This window comes from Equus quagga, chromosome 9, assembly GCF_021613505.1.
Source record: "Equus quagga isolate Etosha38 chromosome 9, UCLA_HA_Equagga_1.0, whole genome shotgun sequence".
Taxonomy (NCBI): Eukaryota; Metazoa; Chordata; class Mammalia; order Perissodactyla; family Equidae; genus Equus; species Equus quagga.
The window spans coordinates 59,545,170-59,559,455 of NC_060275.1; the positions used below are offsets into that span (position 1 = coordinate 59,545,170).

A 14,286-nucleotide genomic window follows, 5' to 3' on the forward strand; every position below is an offset into this window, starting at 1 on the left:
TAAAGATATTTGGGTGTATCAGTAAATAAATATATTTTGTGCCACACTGGAAAATTTCCTATGAAGAAGAATATGCTTCTAGAAATTATGAAATGCACAGTATGTATAAATTTGCCAATCCACAGAATGCTAGTGTAACAGTCCACAATTGCTTACTTCTTAGTTTTCACTGGAAATTAAGGATTCTAAAGGTTAAGAATTCTAATCAACATAAGTAATTAAAACTACTTAGAAATCATAAGGGTGAAAGGAAACAACTGTGTATGAAAAGTAGGTGAGGAAAGTAAAATGATTGATTGTTCCAGAATGAGAAAGAGGAGAAAACATCGGACAAAATCTGAATGGATATAAAAAAGTTGTAAGCTTGTAGATAGAGAATCTTGTGAAAGGAATTTTATGTGTAGTCAAGCTGGCTAAGATTGGAATGGATTTAAGGTGTTTTTAAAAAATGAGTTTAACTTCAACGTACACTGGTGCAAAATTAGAATTTGGTTTTCTCTCTGTTAAACAACAAAGTTTTCTTAGATTATCGGTCTGCTCTTAAGAAATTGTCAAAGTTTTTTGTTTGTTTGTTTGTTTGTTTGTTTACCTTTTAAGTAATCTGCCTGGACAGCGAAGATTTTCTGTCTTACCAAAATAAGTTTCTGTGCTTCATGGTGTCTTTCTCAGGTCCTTGGTTACTTAAGAAACCCCAGTCTTCTCAATATTCAGAAAACTGACTTTTGTTCACAACTATATAACCTTCTGTATTTGCCTTTAACACCTTCTATTTTCACTGGTTACATAGACAATTTAAGTATTATTTCATAATGATCTGTGATCCTATTTAATCAAATGTTCAAACCTTTTGACATTTTCTCAAAATCAAATTCTTAAGCTTTTTTTTTTTTTGCCTCAAACTAACTTTGAGATTTCCCAAAGGGCTCCTGGAAAATCTCAAAGGATTTGTCTCATGTTGTAAAAGAGAGATGCTAAATTAATTAAGTTTATTTGGCATGTTAAAATATATGGGAAGCATTGTCAAATAAGAAGTGATGATAAACTTTTTTAGGTTATATATAAATATGGGTATATGTTACTAACATATAGGTATTCCAGAAATTGAAGTTTCTAGAAATTTGTCAATACTCTCATTGTCCAATTATTATCCTAAATCATTGTACGCCACACGAATAACTACATTTCCTTATCAAATGAGCTCTCATCGGCTATTTGACTATGGGCGTTTTTAAGTCTTTTGTCATTTACAGATAGTTGTTTTACTCTGATTTTTTCCAAGTGAGATTTATGGAAAGGACCCTACCAAGTACCCTTGACATTGACACTGCTGCCAAATTACAAAGTGTGGAAACCTGCGTGCATATTTTACAACTGAAGAAGACTCCACCTGACAAGTGCTGGTGACTTCCGAATCAAACTGGCTAGAAAAGGAGCTGACACTGAAATAGAGTGCTTTCTCCCAAGATGTCAGATCACGATTGTTTCTTTCCATTCCTCCTTCTAGTGATCCTTACACCATGAACGTCTTTATGATCCTTTTCTTCCTCTTTTGCCTTGCTCTGGCCCAGCAAGATACTGCCATCTGAGGCCATCGCAAGGGAGTGGGCAATCCAACCTCTGAACAACTGTTCATTTATCGATGCTGGTGATCCTGCAGTTCTGCTCATCACCAACTTCTCCCTGATTGCCAATGCCTCAGTTTTTCTGGAACAAATTCAGCCCCATCTCTATCATGTCAGGCACACTAACCCCAGGGTCTATTTCCCTGTCTCTGGTTAACAACCCCAGACCCAGGAAACTTTGCATCCAAGTTCTGTACAAAGAAAGGGACACAAGGTAAGGGTAAATCTACGGACCCTTAAATCTTACTGGCCTCCTTGGCTGTCACCTAGTCCTGAGTCACAGACTCAAACCGGAATTACTAGGAGGCATTTGCGATTCAAAATTCACTTGGTTCAACAGACTCCTATTCTTCTGGCTAGGAGTAAGTGCAAATGAGGCCATGATAAGGGCCCTCTCCTTAACTCTTGAAGACATTGCAGAACCTGCTGCTAAAACAATAGCTGCCCAACAAAAAGTCCCTTGACTCTCTCGCCGAAGTTCTTGATAACAGCATATCCCTTGATTGCGTTTAGCGGAGCTGGGAGGCGGCCAATACCACTTGCTGCACTTGGATGAACACTTCTGGGGAAGTTGTGACTCAGCTAAATAAGAGCACTGAACAAGTCACTGGGCTTTTTCTTTTTTTTTTAAAGATTTTATTTTTTCCTTTTTCTCCCCAAAGTCCCCGGTACATAGTTTATATTCTTAGTCGTGGGTCCCTCTAGTTGTGGCATGTGGGACGCTGCCTCAGCGTGGTTCGATGAGCAGTGCCATGTCCACGCCCAGGATTCGAACCAACGAAACACTGAGCTGCCTGCAGCGGAGAGCGTGAACTTAACCACTCGGCCACGGGGCCAGCCCCGTCACTGGGCTTTAAACAGTGACTTCTCCAGCAGTGTGTTTCTTTGCTGGTTGGTTTGGGTCTTGAGGACTATGGCTCTGAAGTCCACTCCAGACACTGGGAAATAGCCTGTTCTAGTCACAGTAGTCTTAGTGTGCTGTATTCTCGCAAAAGCTTTAAAGGCATGTTTGCAGCCACTACCCAACACGCACATGATCTCCCTGAGAACAGAATGTCAAAAAGGAACAAAGACAAGGACTGACTTAGAAGAATGTCAGCCTGACATCATGACCTGTGAATGCCACACAGCAATTCAGCAAAAACTACGACAACTACAGAGCAGTAGCTGGGAGTAGCTCTAATGCCTTAAATTTTGATCACCTCTCTCAGTTAGGCTGAGAGTCTGATCAAAAGGGGGGAATTGTTAAAAGAGACAACAGCCCAAGACAGAGTCATTTATGCTAAACCCACATCACTATGTAATTAGAGACTTAATTACAGTTTCAGCTCTCCCAGAAATGAAATCGTTTTTTTTTTCTTTTTTCTAAAGATTGGCCCTGAGCTGACATCTGTTGCCAATCTTTTTTTTCTCCCCCTTCTTCTTCTTCCCAAAGTCCCCCAGTACATAGCTGTACATTCTAGTTGTGAGCGCCTCTGGTTGTGCTATGTGGCATCCTGCTTCAGCGTGGCTTACGAGCAGCGCCATGTCTGCACCCAGGATCTGAACCAGTGAAATCCTGGGCTGCTAAAGCGGAGTGCCCGAACTTAACCACTCGGCCACGGGGCCAGCCCCAGAAATGAAATCTTAAACCAGTTAATTAGGAAGGGCCTGATCAACACTAATTAGGTAATCTGCCCAACAGACCCCTGTTATCCCCTAAAGTCACTTTGCAAGAACCAACCCACTTCTTTGCCAAGTTGGGCCAACTGACTTGTGCGTCGTGCTAGGGGTCAAAGCTCACTTTCCACTGGAAGCGAGATGTCACTCACAGAAGCAGCTGCAAACCCAATCTCAGCCAGCCGGACTGCGCACACACATGCTCCCCAGCGGCAGCCACTGGTGTGGGGACAGAGGAGGACCTTGCTGTGACCTCTAGGAACCAACAAGTGGGCATCACTTCCGCCTGGCTGAGGAACACAAGTAAGTTATACCAGTACGTTCTGTTCACCTTAAAGAAGTATCACACCAACTCCTTGCCCACCACAGGGCACTCAACTATTTCAAAGAAAGAATGTGTACAAAAAACAAACTTTTTTCCTCAAATGGCTGTTGAATTTATTTGCTTGATCAATAATGGTCCTGGCAAAATTAGTTAACCAACGCTGAGACAACTGTAATGAAATACTAATTTTAAAAATCCATGACACCTTGATAGAAATTAGAGTTTACACAAACAAAAAAGAAACCTTCAATATTGCCAGCAAATATAAAATGAATGTAACATGACCGACAGGACAGCAAGAAGGCTTTACACATTTATATTTGACACCTGACCATATTTTCAGTCACCATAATATCTTCTCTCCAGATTTAAAAAAATAGTATGCTGATTTCTATAACAAAGCTTTTTTCGTACAAAAATCAAATAATGGCCAACAAGTCACAACAGTGCAATAGGTAGAGGATAAAAAACCGCATCAAACAGGTGCTGAAAATAAATACTAACTAGGAGGAGAGGACAGAGCCCTCGTGGGGTTTGTTTCCATCACCGTGTGTGGGGTTTGTCTTCACAGCCATGAGAGCTGACCTACCTCATGGGTGCCATTTATTTGGACAGAGCGCGGCTGAACGAAGGTGCCTGAGAGCTGGCCCCCCAGACGCCTCAGGTCACCAGAGAAGTGACAGAAGCAAGAAAACAGGATTGGGGATCACGGCTAGCATTAAAAGGAGGTTTTCTATTGCTCAATCTCGTCAATTGGGAGTCCTCAGCAGGTTCACTGAGACGACATGGAGAATTGAAAACTTGTTTAACAGTAAATATATGGCTTATTCAGGCAAAGAGACGTTTACATTCCAGCCCAAGCAAGCAATCTAAGTCATTCTGTTTTTAATGGAAGTCAGTCACATTGACGATTCTGGTTTGAGAAACAGATCCTTTGTGTGGGTGCATTAGGCCAAGGCAGCTGCCACCAACCAACCCAGTGAGGAGCACCTGCTGATCACTAGCCGTGAGGAGCCGGAAAGAGCCAAAGGAGCGAGGCGGCTGCTCCTCCACCGGCCACGTTGCCCCAGGGCCAGGGGGCAGGCTCCACAGGCAGCTCTGTCTGAGGCCAACTAGGCCGTCCTGGTGACTCGGGCTCATGGACTGTGGTTTAGGACTGTCAAAGGAGAGGGTGACGAGGGTGGGTAATGGTAACCCCAGTAAGAGCCATTCTGGCCAGTCAGGAAATAGGAGGCAGCTCCCCATTTACAATCTGCACCGAAAAGGTGTAAAAGGCACAAGCAAGAGTGACTAGGTAAGCAGAGATCCTGGAGGGCGAGACTACGGGGCGAGCCACAAGGCAGGAACAGTATTTACCTTGTTTGGTCCCCCCTACCTTGAACGAGAGAAAGAGATCCTGATTCTGCCGTAATAAAAAAGCAAAGAAAGATGATTTTTGGTTTAAAAAGAAGCCACTCAAGGGTTAAAATAGTTATTTTAAGTTAACAAAGAAAATTAATCTTCAAATAAGCTGACACTATCTGGAAAACTCATCTGTCCCCTACAAGCCCACAATGCGTCCACCGCTTTGTCCTCCCGTGTAACCTGAGCCCGACACGGAGAAGTCATACGTGTGAGAGAGGGAAGAGTCTTTGAGAAGAAAAGACGTCTTTATAGAATGCACAGCCGAGAGCTGTGGCTCTGACTCCCGCGTTTACAGTAAGATGCACAGTCTTGCTGGGTCTGGGGTGCCACGAGCACGGGACGCTCAGATGGCCGTCTCCTTCCTGTCTCTGCTCGGCGATGGCTTGGCCTGCTCCTTGCCTGCCTTTGGCTGCTCTTTAGCTGCTTTCGTCTCCGGGGCGCCGTCTCTGGGTGGCTGGACGGCACCCCCGCGCCGCTCGGGCTCAGTGTCGTCCTGCCCCTGCGGCTCGGGCTTGGCTCGCTGCAGCTGGAGCAGGCGGAGCTGCACGCGCAGTTCGATGATGGCCTCTCGCTCCTCGTGGATTGCTTGATTCAAATGATTGTTCTTTATCTTGAGGAATAACAGAAATATCAGTTGTCACTTAAGCAAGAAGGTCAAAAGGACGAAGATTCAGGAGCAGAGAACAGTGGGGTATCCTACGTAAGAATCTATTTTTGTTTTAGTCAATGCAGGTGTGAAATAAGACACCGAACACAAATAAGCCCAGAGGCACATAAACACCATGACTCAGAATGGATAAAACTCAAGAACATAAACTCTCCTAATTACAAAAGAGTAAATACATCTGGAAAACATGAATGTACCAACAGAAAATAATTATTTTACTAATATTAAGTATTCTACTGTTTAAAATAGATTTATGTTTTTGAATTGGCTCCTGATTAGCCCTTAATTAAGGGGAAGGTACAAGTGACTTCAGTAGCAATTAGAGGGGGAGTTAGAGACAGGACAAAATCCTGGATTTGTCTCAAAAGTGAATGTCCTTTGTCTTGTGTGAATGGCATTATCTTCCATCTGAACTGTGCTACTTAGTCAACCCACAGAAAAGCATGATCAGTTTAAACTACCTGCATCGCTCAGCAAAGCTGCAGTGACATAAACAGGAGCTAACCCCACACCCCCAGGCACGAGGCCACGTGACTGACCTTCGCTAAAGGGGGCCCGAAGCCTGGGTTCCATGTGTGCATCTCGTCCCGATAACAGGCATTCCTTGATGCCCTTTTCCTTCCTGCTGACTAAGAGTGGGCAAGACTCAGAGCCGCCACTTTGGACCCCAAGTGGAAAAAGTCCTGTGTGGAGGATAGCAGACCTGCATGTCCACCCGAGGACAGCTCTAACTACCTTGTTCAAACCACGAGAGTACTCTTTGTTACAGTAGCTTAGCCTACATCCCAAGTACTGTAAATCTGGGATGTTTTCCCCCTTAGGATTTTAATATGATCTGTGAAATGTTAAGAAAGCAAAGTAAGGTGCTAAGGTGAGACCTTCCTGGAGCATGGAAGTGACCTGGTGGCCCAGGTCTCAGCGCCTGCCCTGCTTCCCTGACACCCCCCCGCCGTGGCGAGAATCATGACCTTGGGCCTCAGCAGGCATCCTGTCTGCACTCTGGGTGCAGATTCTGTGGAGAGGGCTTTTGTAGGGGGTGTTTCGTGGGGAATTCTAATTTTCTCTGCGGTGGGTAGCTCTGGCTTCCCCCAGCAGCTAAGCGCACCTGAATGAGGGAACCAAGAGGTCCCACTGTTCTCAGACTCCTCTCTAAGAAGAGAATGGCTTCTCTCTCTCAACCTCAGGGGAAACATCTAGAGACTTTGTTTTATTTAGGGTAAGAAGGGACATTCTGATCAAGACCACCGACACCCACCACGCTCTCTTCACTGTGCAGCTGTGTCCCGGTCCCCTAGGGCCGAGTTCCCTCTTGCCTGTGTGTGGCTTATGGGTTGAGACCAAGAGAGAACCCTGCCCCTCATTTTACCACAGGGAGGCTCAGGAGACTTCTCCTTCTTCCACTAGCATTTCTCGTCCTGTTCGTCTTCTCTGGGAACACAGACCAGACCATGCCGAGCTGCTCACACCAGCAGTCAGGTGAGGCTTTCCTTGAGGTGGGAGAGGAGGCACTGTGTGGCACAGCACAGCCAGCAAAGGTCACCACACCTCAGGACAGCCTGAGGAGGCCACATCTGTGCCACCTGCTCGGCGAGAAGTCAGCTCGTGCCCCACATGCGCTTTGGTGAGATGTCCCCCGGTATCCCTCTCTATTCAGCCTCCCAGTTGGTTACCAAGGAAAAGAAGAACAATTCTAAGGGGAACTATGTGGTTTCTACAGAAACGATGTGGTTTCTAGAATTACTGTGGTGTTTTTGGTGATCTTTCCCCAGACTCACCTCCAGCTCTTCGTTCTGTCTCTGCAGGTCCTCCAGGATGACCTGCAGCTCCTCCTCGTCCTCACTCTCGCTCTCACTGTCAGAGGAGTATTCCTCCGTTTCGCTTCGGCCGTGCTGCTGACGACTGCAGGGGCGAGAGGCCAAGGACAACTTTACAGACCAGCAGAGCAAGGTATGCTTGTCTGTCACCTCCCTTCTTTCAGAGTTCCCAGGTTCTCATGAGTCTACTCAACATAACACCATTCTTAAGACTTACTAAGTAAGAACCTTAAAGATGATTAATTTCAGATGCCTAATCCTTCAAGAGCTGAAACAGTTAAGCTTATATTTAAGTAAATATTCTTGGAAATGCCAAATCCTCAGCTTCTCGTACCTCTGAATCTCGGCAATCTCGGCTCTGAGGCGCTCGATCTCCTCCTTCTCTGAGGCGATCTGTCGGCGCAGGAACTGCTCCATGGCCAGAAGCTCCTCCTGCTCCGTCAGAATCTCATTCTCCTACAATAATGATCACTGGTGAACACTTTTCAGAGTCTGAGTCTGGGAAATGTCACTTTTTGGGTGGTCTCCTAGGTCTCCGTGAATTCTTTAGCCCCATATACCTAACACACAAGTTATGAGAAAGCTTGTTGTACTGTACAACCAAAAAATATCCTCTTTCCTTAATGCGAAGAAAAGGCTTCTTTGAGAAAATGTAAACTAAGCTATTTGAGAGGAATGACTGGATTCTTCTCACGACATAAAATGCTGCTTAGGAATCCCATGTCCTGGTTTTGCAAAGACTCCCTGTGAGGCTACACACTGGGCACAAAGCCCAAGTTCAGGTGACTAAGTCTGTTAGCGCTTCCCAGCCCTTCCTGAGTGTCTTCCCACCTCTCAGTAAAGGCAGTCTGTTTTAGGGCCATGGTGGCCTTTGATAGTGTCACCAAGGAAAGAAGGACCCAGGAGATGCGCAGCTGGTGTCAGCGTCGCCTTAAAGCACATCTAGTGAAGAAAAGAGGCTCGCAGGAGAAATGTTTTCTCCTCACCACAAGCCACCGTCCTCCTCAACTCATGTCCCCAGAGATAATATTTAAACAGTAAATATTCTGCTCTAACAGAATATACATTTCTAAAACTGACTGGATCACCCACGGGGAAAAATCCCCATCTGCCCAAGCTCCTCCAACCTAGAGACCAGAGCAGACAAAACTTAGGTGGTAACAGAGATGTAAGGCTATGGAAATTAGGAGCTGGAGGCAGAAAAGGGTCTACAGCATTTCCTTCCAAATAGGTACTGAGGATAAGCACCCGTGGTCGATCTTGAAAGACGCTGTGGTCAAGCTCTAGAGCCCCCAGCGCGCACGAAGACCCTCCTGGAGGGGCTGTGCGGTGCTCCCCAGCTGTTTCTAAACAGAGATGCTTTCCTCACCTCGGCACACCTGCTAACCTCGTGTCCCAGAAAATACCAGATTGAAAACCTCCAAAAGAAAGACTAAATCTGGGACTTTCTTCTCTCTTCAGGGGAAGAGCTATGTGTTCCTGCTTGGCAAAACAATGTATTTTTCAGAAGTGACAGAAAAGGACTGAAACTTGTAAGGCTTTAGGTATCCCACATACATGAGTTTCTGAAAACACAATGTCAGAGCCTAGAACTTCATTCCTTTCTGGTTAAACTCTGGGAACTTCTAGAACAGAGTAAGGGTAACTTGAGAAATTTAGAAAGAAAGAAAGCTCGTCTTGAGCTCTATGCCTGGAATACAGTAGATACTCAACAGCTATTTGTCAAATCAGTGCGGGAATAATAAAACAATTCATCTCCAACATCTGACTTTCACCTGCAAAGAATAAAATCTAATATCTAAAATATCTAAAAGCTGTTATTAGCAACAACTATCAGTTAAAATCTGTATCATTACACTTTAAGGATCCCAAAATTTGTGACATCAGGAAGAATATGTTTTAAAAATATTTATTAAAGTCCAATCTCATTAAAATGGAACAAGTACCACTAATCTGTAAATTAGGGCACGTTATAGGTAACTCAGATCTGTGTATGGATGAGATGAGATGAAATAAAGCATCTAGAACAGTGTCCAGTAAGCAGCACTCACTCAACAGAAGCCAGTTCCTTTCCCCAGCTGAGTACTTCAGCCAACTCCACATTAAGGTAGGGCCAAACACAACAGGCACAGTCCTCTAAAGCCGCTGAACCATCTTACAAGTTTGGTGAGAAGAGTCACACCTCTGTAGTTGAGCTTCTCAAATTGTGATATAAAATGACCATTTACAGTCTTGCAACACACTCCTGAACAACCACTGGGTCAAAGAAGAAATCACATAACATCTAGAGACAAATGAAAATGGAAACAGAACATACCATGGCTTATGGAATGCAGCAAAAGCAATTTGGAGAGCAAGGTTTATAGTAATAAATGCCTACATTAAGAAAAAAAGAAAGACGTCAACCTATCTTTATACCTCAAAGAACTAAAAAAAGAACAAACTCTACCTAAAATTAGCAGAAGGAAGGAAAAAATAAAGATCAGAGTAGAAATAAATGAAGTAGTGACTAGAAAAACAACACAAAAGATCAATGAAACTAAGAGTTGCTTTTTGAAAAGAAAAACTTGACAAACCTTTAGCTAGACTAAGAGAAAAAGAGAGGACCCAAATAAAATTATAAATCAAAGAGGAAACACTACAGCTTTTACAGAGAAATACAAAGGTCTATACGAGACAACTATGAACATTTATACACCAACAAACTGGATAACCAAGAAGAAATGAAATGATAAGTTCTTAGAAACATACAACCTACCAAGACTGAATCATGAAGAAACAGAAAATCTGAACAGACCAATCAGAAGTAAGGAGACTAAATCAGTAATCAAATATCTCCCAACCAAGAAAAGACCAGGACCAGATGGCTTCACAGATGAAATCTACCAAACATAGAAAGAGGAATTAATGCCAATCCTTCTCAAACTCTTCCAGAAAACTGAAGAGAAAGGAACACTCCCAAATGCATTTTAAGAGGTCAGCATTACCCTCACACCAGAGCCAGACGAGGAAGAAAAGACTACAAGAAAAGAAAATTACAGGCCAATTTCCCTGATGAACATAGATGCAAAAGTCCTCAATAAGATACTAGCGAACCAAATTCAACAACACATTATAACGATCATACACCATGATCAAGTGGGATTTATCTCTGGGATACAAATCAATAAATGTGATACACCACATTAATAGACTGAAAAATAGAAATCATTTGATCATTTCAATAGATGCAAAAAAGCATCTGACAAAATTCAATAGCCTTTCATGATAAAAACTCTCAAGAAGTGGATATAAGAAGAACATAGGTCAACATAATAAAGGCCATATACGACAAGCCCATAGATAACATCATACTCAACAGTGAAAGGTCGAAAGCATTTCCTCTAAGACTAAGAACAGGACAAGGGTGCCCACTCTCAGTAGTTCCACTCAATACAGTACTGGAAGTCCTAGCCAGAATAATTAGACAAGAAAAAGAAATAAAAGGTATTCAAATTGGAAAGAAGTAAAATTGTCTCTTTTTGCAGACAACATGATCTTATATACAGAAAACCCTAAAGACTTCACCCAATAACTGTTAGAACTAATAAACAAATTCAGTAAAGTTGCAGGATACAAAATTAACATACAAAAATCAGTTGCACTTCTATACACTAACAACAAACTATCTGAAAAAGAAATTTAAGAAAACCATTCCATTTACAATATCATCCAAAAAAAAAAAAAAAACAACTTAGAATAAATGTAACCAAAGAGGTGAAAGAGCTATCCACTGAAAACTATAAAACACTGATGAAAGAAACTGAAGACGACACAAATAAATGGGAAGATATCCCATGTTCATGGATCAGAAGAAATAATATTGTTTAGATGTTGATACTACCCAAAGTGATCTACGGATTCAACGACATCTCTAGAACAAAATGAACAAAGTTGGAGGGATCACACTACTTCATTTCAAAATATCCTACAAAGCTACAATAATCAAAACACTATGGTACTGGCATAAAAGTAGACATACAGACCAATGGTGCAGGATGGAGAGCCCAGAAATAAATCCACGTATTTATGATCAATTGATCTTTGACAAAGGTGCCAAGAACACACAATGGAGAAAGGACAGACTCTTCAAGAAATGGTGTTGGTAAACTGGTTTTCTACATGTAAAAGAATCAAACTGAACCCTTGTCTCATTCCATATCCAAAAATCAACTCAAAATTGACTAAAGATTTAAGTGTGAGACCTGCATCAACAAAACTATTAGAAGAAAACATAGGGAAAAAGTTTCTTGGCATAGATCTGGGAAATGATTTTTTAGATATGACCCCAAAAGCAGAGGTAACAAAAGCAAAAACAGACAAGTGAGACTGCATCAAATTGAAAAACTTTTGCCCAGCAAAGGAAACAATCAACAGAGTGAAGAGACAACCCATGGAAGGAGAGAAAATATCTGCAAACCATGTATCTGCTAAGGGGTAAATATCCAAAATATATAAGGAACTCAAACAACTCAATAGAAAGAAAATAAACAACCTGGTTAAAAAATGGGCAAAGGATCTGAATAGACATTTCTTAAAAGAAGACATACATAATGGCTAACAGGTATATGAAAAGATGTTCAATGTCACTAATCATCAGGGAAATGCCAATCAAAACAATGAGATACCACCTCATATCTGTTACGTCAAAAACCAAAAGATAAGTGTTGGCAAGGCTGTAGAGAAAAGGGAGCCCTTGTACACTGTCGGTGGGAATGTAAATTGGTACAGCCATTGTGGAAAACAGTACGATGGCTCCCCAAAAAATAAAACCTAGAACTATCACATGATCCAGCAATCCACTTTTAGATATATATATCCAAAGGAAACGAAAACAGGATATTAAAGAGACATTTGCACTTCCGGGTTCATAGCAGCATTATTCACAATAGCCAAGATATGGAAACAACCTAAGTGTCTATCCATGGATGAATGGATAAAGAAGATATGGGATGTATACACACACACAGACACACAAATATTATTCAGCCATGAGAAAGAAGGAAATCCTGTCATTTATGACAACGTGGATGAACTGAGAGGACATTATGCTAAGTGAAATAAGCCAGACAAAGACAAATACTGTATGATCTCACTTAGATGTAGAATCTTAAAAAAAAAGTTGAGGGGCCAGCCTGGTGGTATAGCAGTTAAGTTCGTGCACTCCACTTTGGTGGCCTGGGGTTCGAGGGTTTGGATCCCAGGCACAGACCTACACATGGCTCATCAAGCCATGCTGTGATGGCATCCCATATACAAAGTAGAGGAAAACTGGCACAGATGTTAGCTCAGGGACAATCTTCCTCAAGCAAAAAGAAGAAGATTGGGAACAGATATTAGCTCAGGGCTAATCTCCCTCACCAAAAAGAAAAAACCTTGAACTCACAGACACAGAGAGTAGAAGAGTGGTTACCTTGAGGGTAGGGGAAACGGGGAGATGTTGGTAGCTTAACTGTAGCAATCATTTCACTACGTATAAGTAGATCAAATCATCATGTTGTTCACCTTAAATACAGGCACAGCCCAGAGATATTGTGGGTTCAGTTCCAGACCACCACAATAAAGTGAATATTGCAATAAAGTGAGTCACATAAATTTTTTTGGTTTCCCAGTACATAAAAAAGTTATGTTTACACTATACTGTAGTCTACTAAGTATGCAACAGCATTATGTCTAGAAAAACAATGTATACACCTTAATTAAAAAATACTTTATTGCTAAAAAATGCGAACCATCATCTGGGCCTTCAATGAGTCACAATCTTTTTGCTGGTGGAGAGTCCTGTAAAAAGAGCAATTATCTGCCAAGTGCAATAAAGTGAAGCGCAATAAAACGACGTGTGCCTATATATACAATTTTTATTTAAAAAAAGAGAATCCTGCAAATAGAGAAAAAGAATTTAGCTTACCTGGGCAAGGAGAATATTTATAACTTCTTCATTTTCATTCATTTCCTCTTTGGAAACATCCTCTTTTGAAAGACTGGCTATCTCTTGTGCAATCTTGGTTTCACACTCCTGTCAAGTAAGACGTGAAAAAGAATTGGTTAGCCTATATATAACACATATGCAACAAATTCACACCATTCACCATTCTAGAAGTTTCCCTCTCATTTCCTAGAATTGAAAAAATAACAGTAACAGTCAGATGAACCACCTGGATAGATGGGCATTTGCTAACTGGGCTTGGAAAATAACATGTGGATCTTTGTCTATGGCTTCACTGTGGAAAATGTTCAATTCTGGTTAACGTCCTCATCATTTCTGGAACCCTTTCACATAAATTACTTTCCGTGATACTTTTTTTTGGGAGGGGGTCAATTCTAAGCATACAATTCAATTAGTTTTGACAAATGCATACAGTCAAGTAACTACCACCACAATCATGATACAGAACATTTTCATCACCACACAAAGTACCCTTGGGCTCTTCCACCTTCTGCTGGCCCCTGGCGACCACTGACTTGCTTTCCATTGCTATAGTTTTCCCTTTTCTTCAGTGTCATATAAACTGTATCAATCAGTAAGTAGTCTTTTTTACCTAAAAGCATAATGCTTTTACAATTCGTCTATATTGTCATTTGTATCGGTAGTTTGCTGAGTAACATGCTTTGATATGAATGTACCCCAATTTGTTGATCCATTCACCAGCTGACAGACATTTGGGTCCTTTCTAGTTTTGAGCTATTAAACTAGAGTTGTTGTGAGCATCTTGCATATGCTCTCTGCAGGTATATGCTTTCTTCTCTTAGATAAAT

At 42.0% G+C, this 14,286-nt stretch overlaps 1 protein-coding gene across 2 annotated transcripts in view; it reads right to left on the bottom strand.

Moving 5' to 3' along the window:
• Positions 1-3,694: 3,694 nt before the first annotated feature.
• The window catches only part of RALBP1 (ralA binding protein 1), a 61,527-nt gene continuing 50,935 nt past the window's right edge, over positions 3,695-14,286 (bottom strand). For both annotated transcript variants that reach the window (XM_046671764.1, XM_046671763.1), the window contains exons 7-10: positions 13,439-13,546; positions 7,826-7,947; positions 7,453-7,576; positions 3,695-5,620 (exon numbers count right to left, since the gene is read on the bottom strand). In XM_046671764.1, coding sequence (XP_046527720.1) covers positions 5,354-5,620; positions 7,453-7,576; positions 7,826-7,947; positions 13,439-13,546 — 621 coding nt within the window. In that variant the 3' untranslated portion in view covers positions 3,695-5,353. The remainder of the gene's footprint in view (positions 5,621-7,452; positions 7,577-7,825; positions 7,948-13,438; positions 13,547-14,286) is intronic.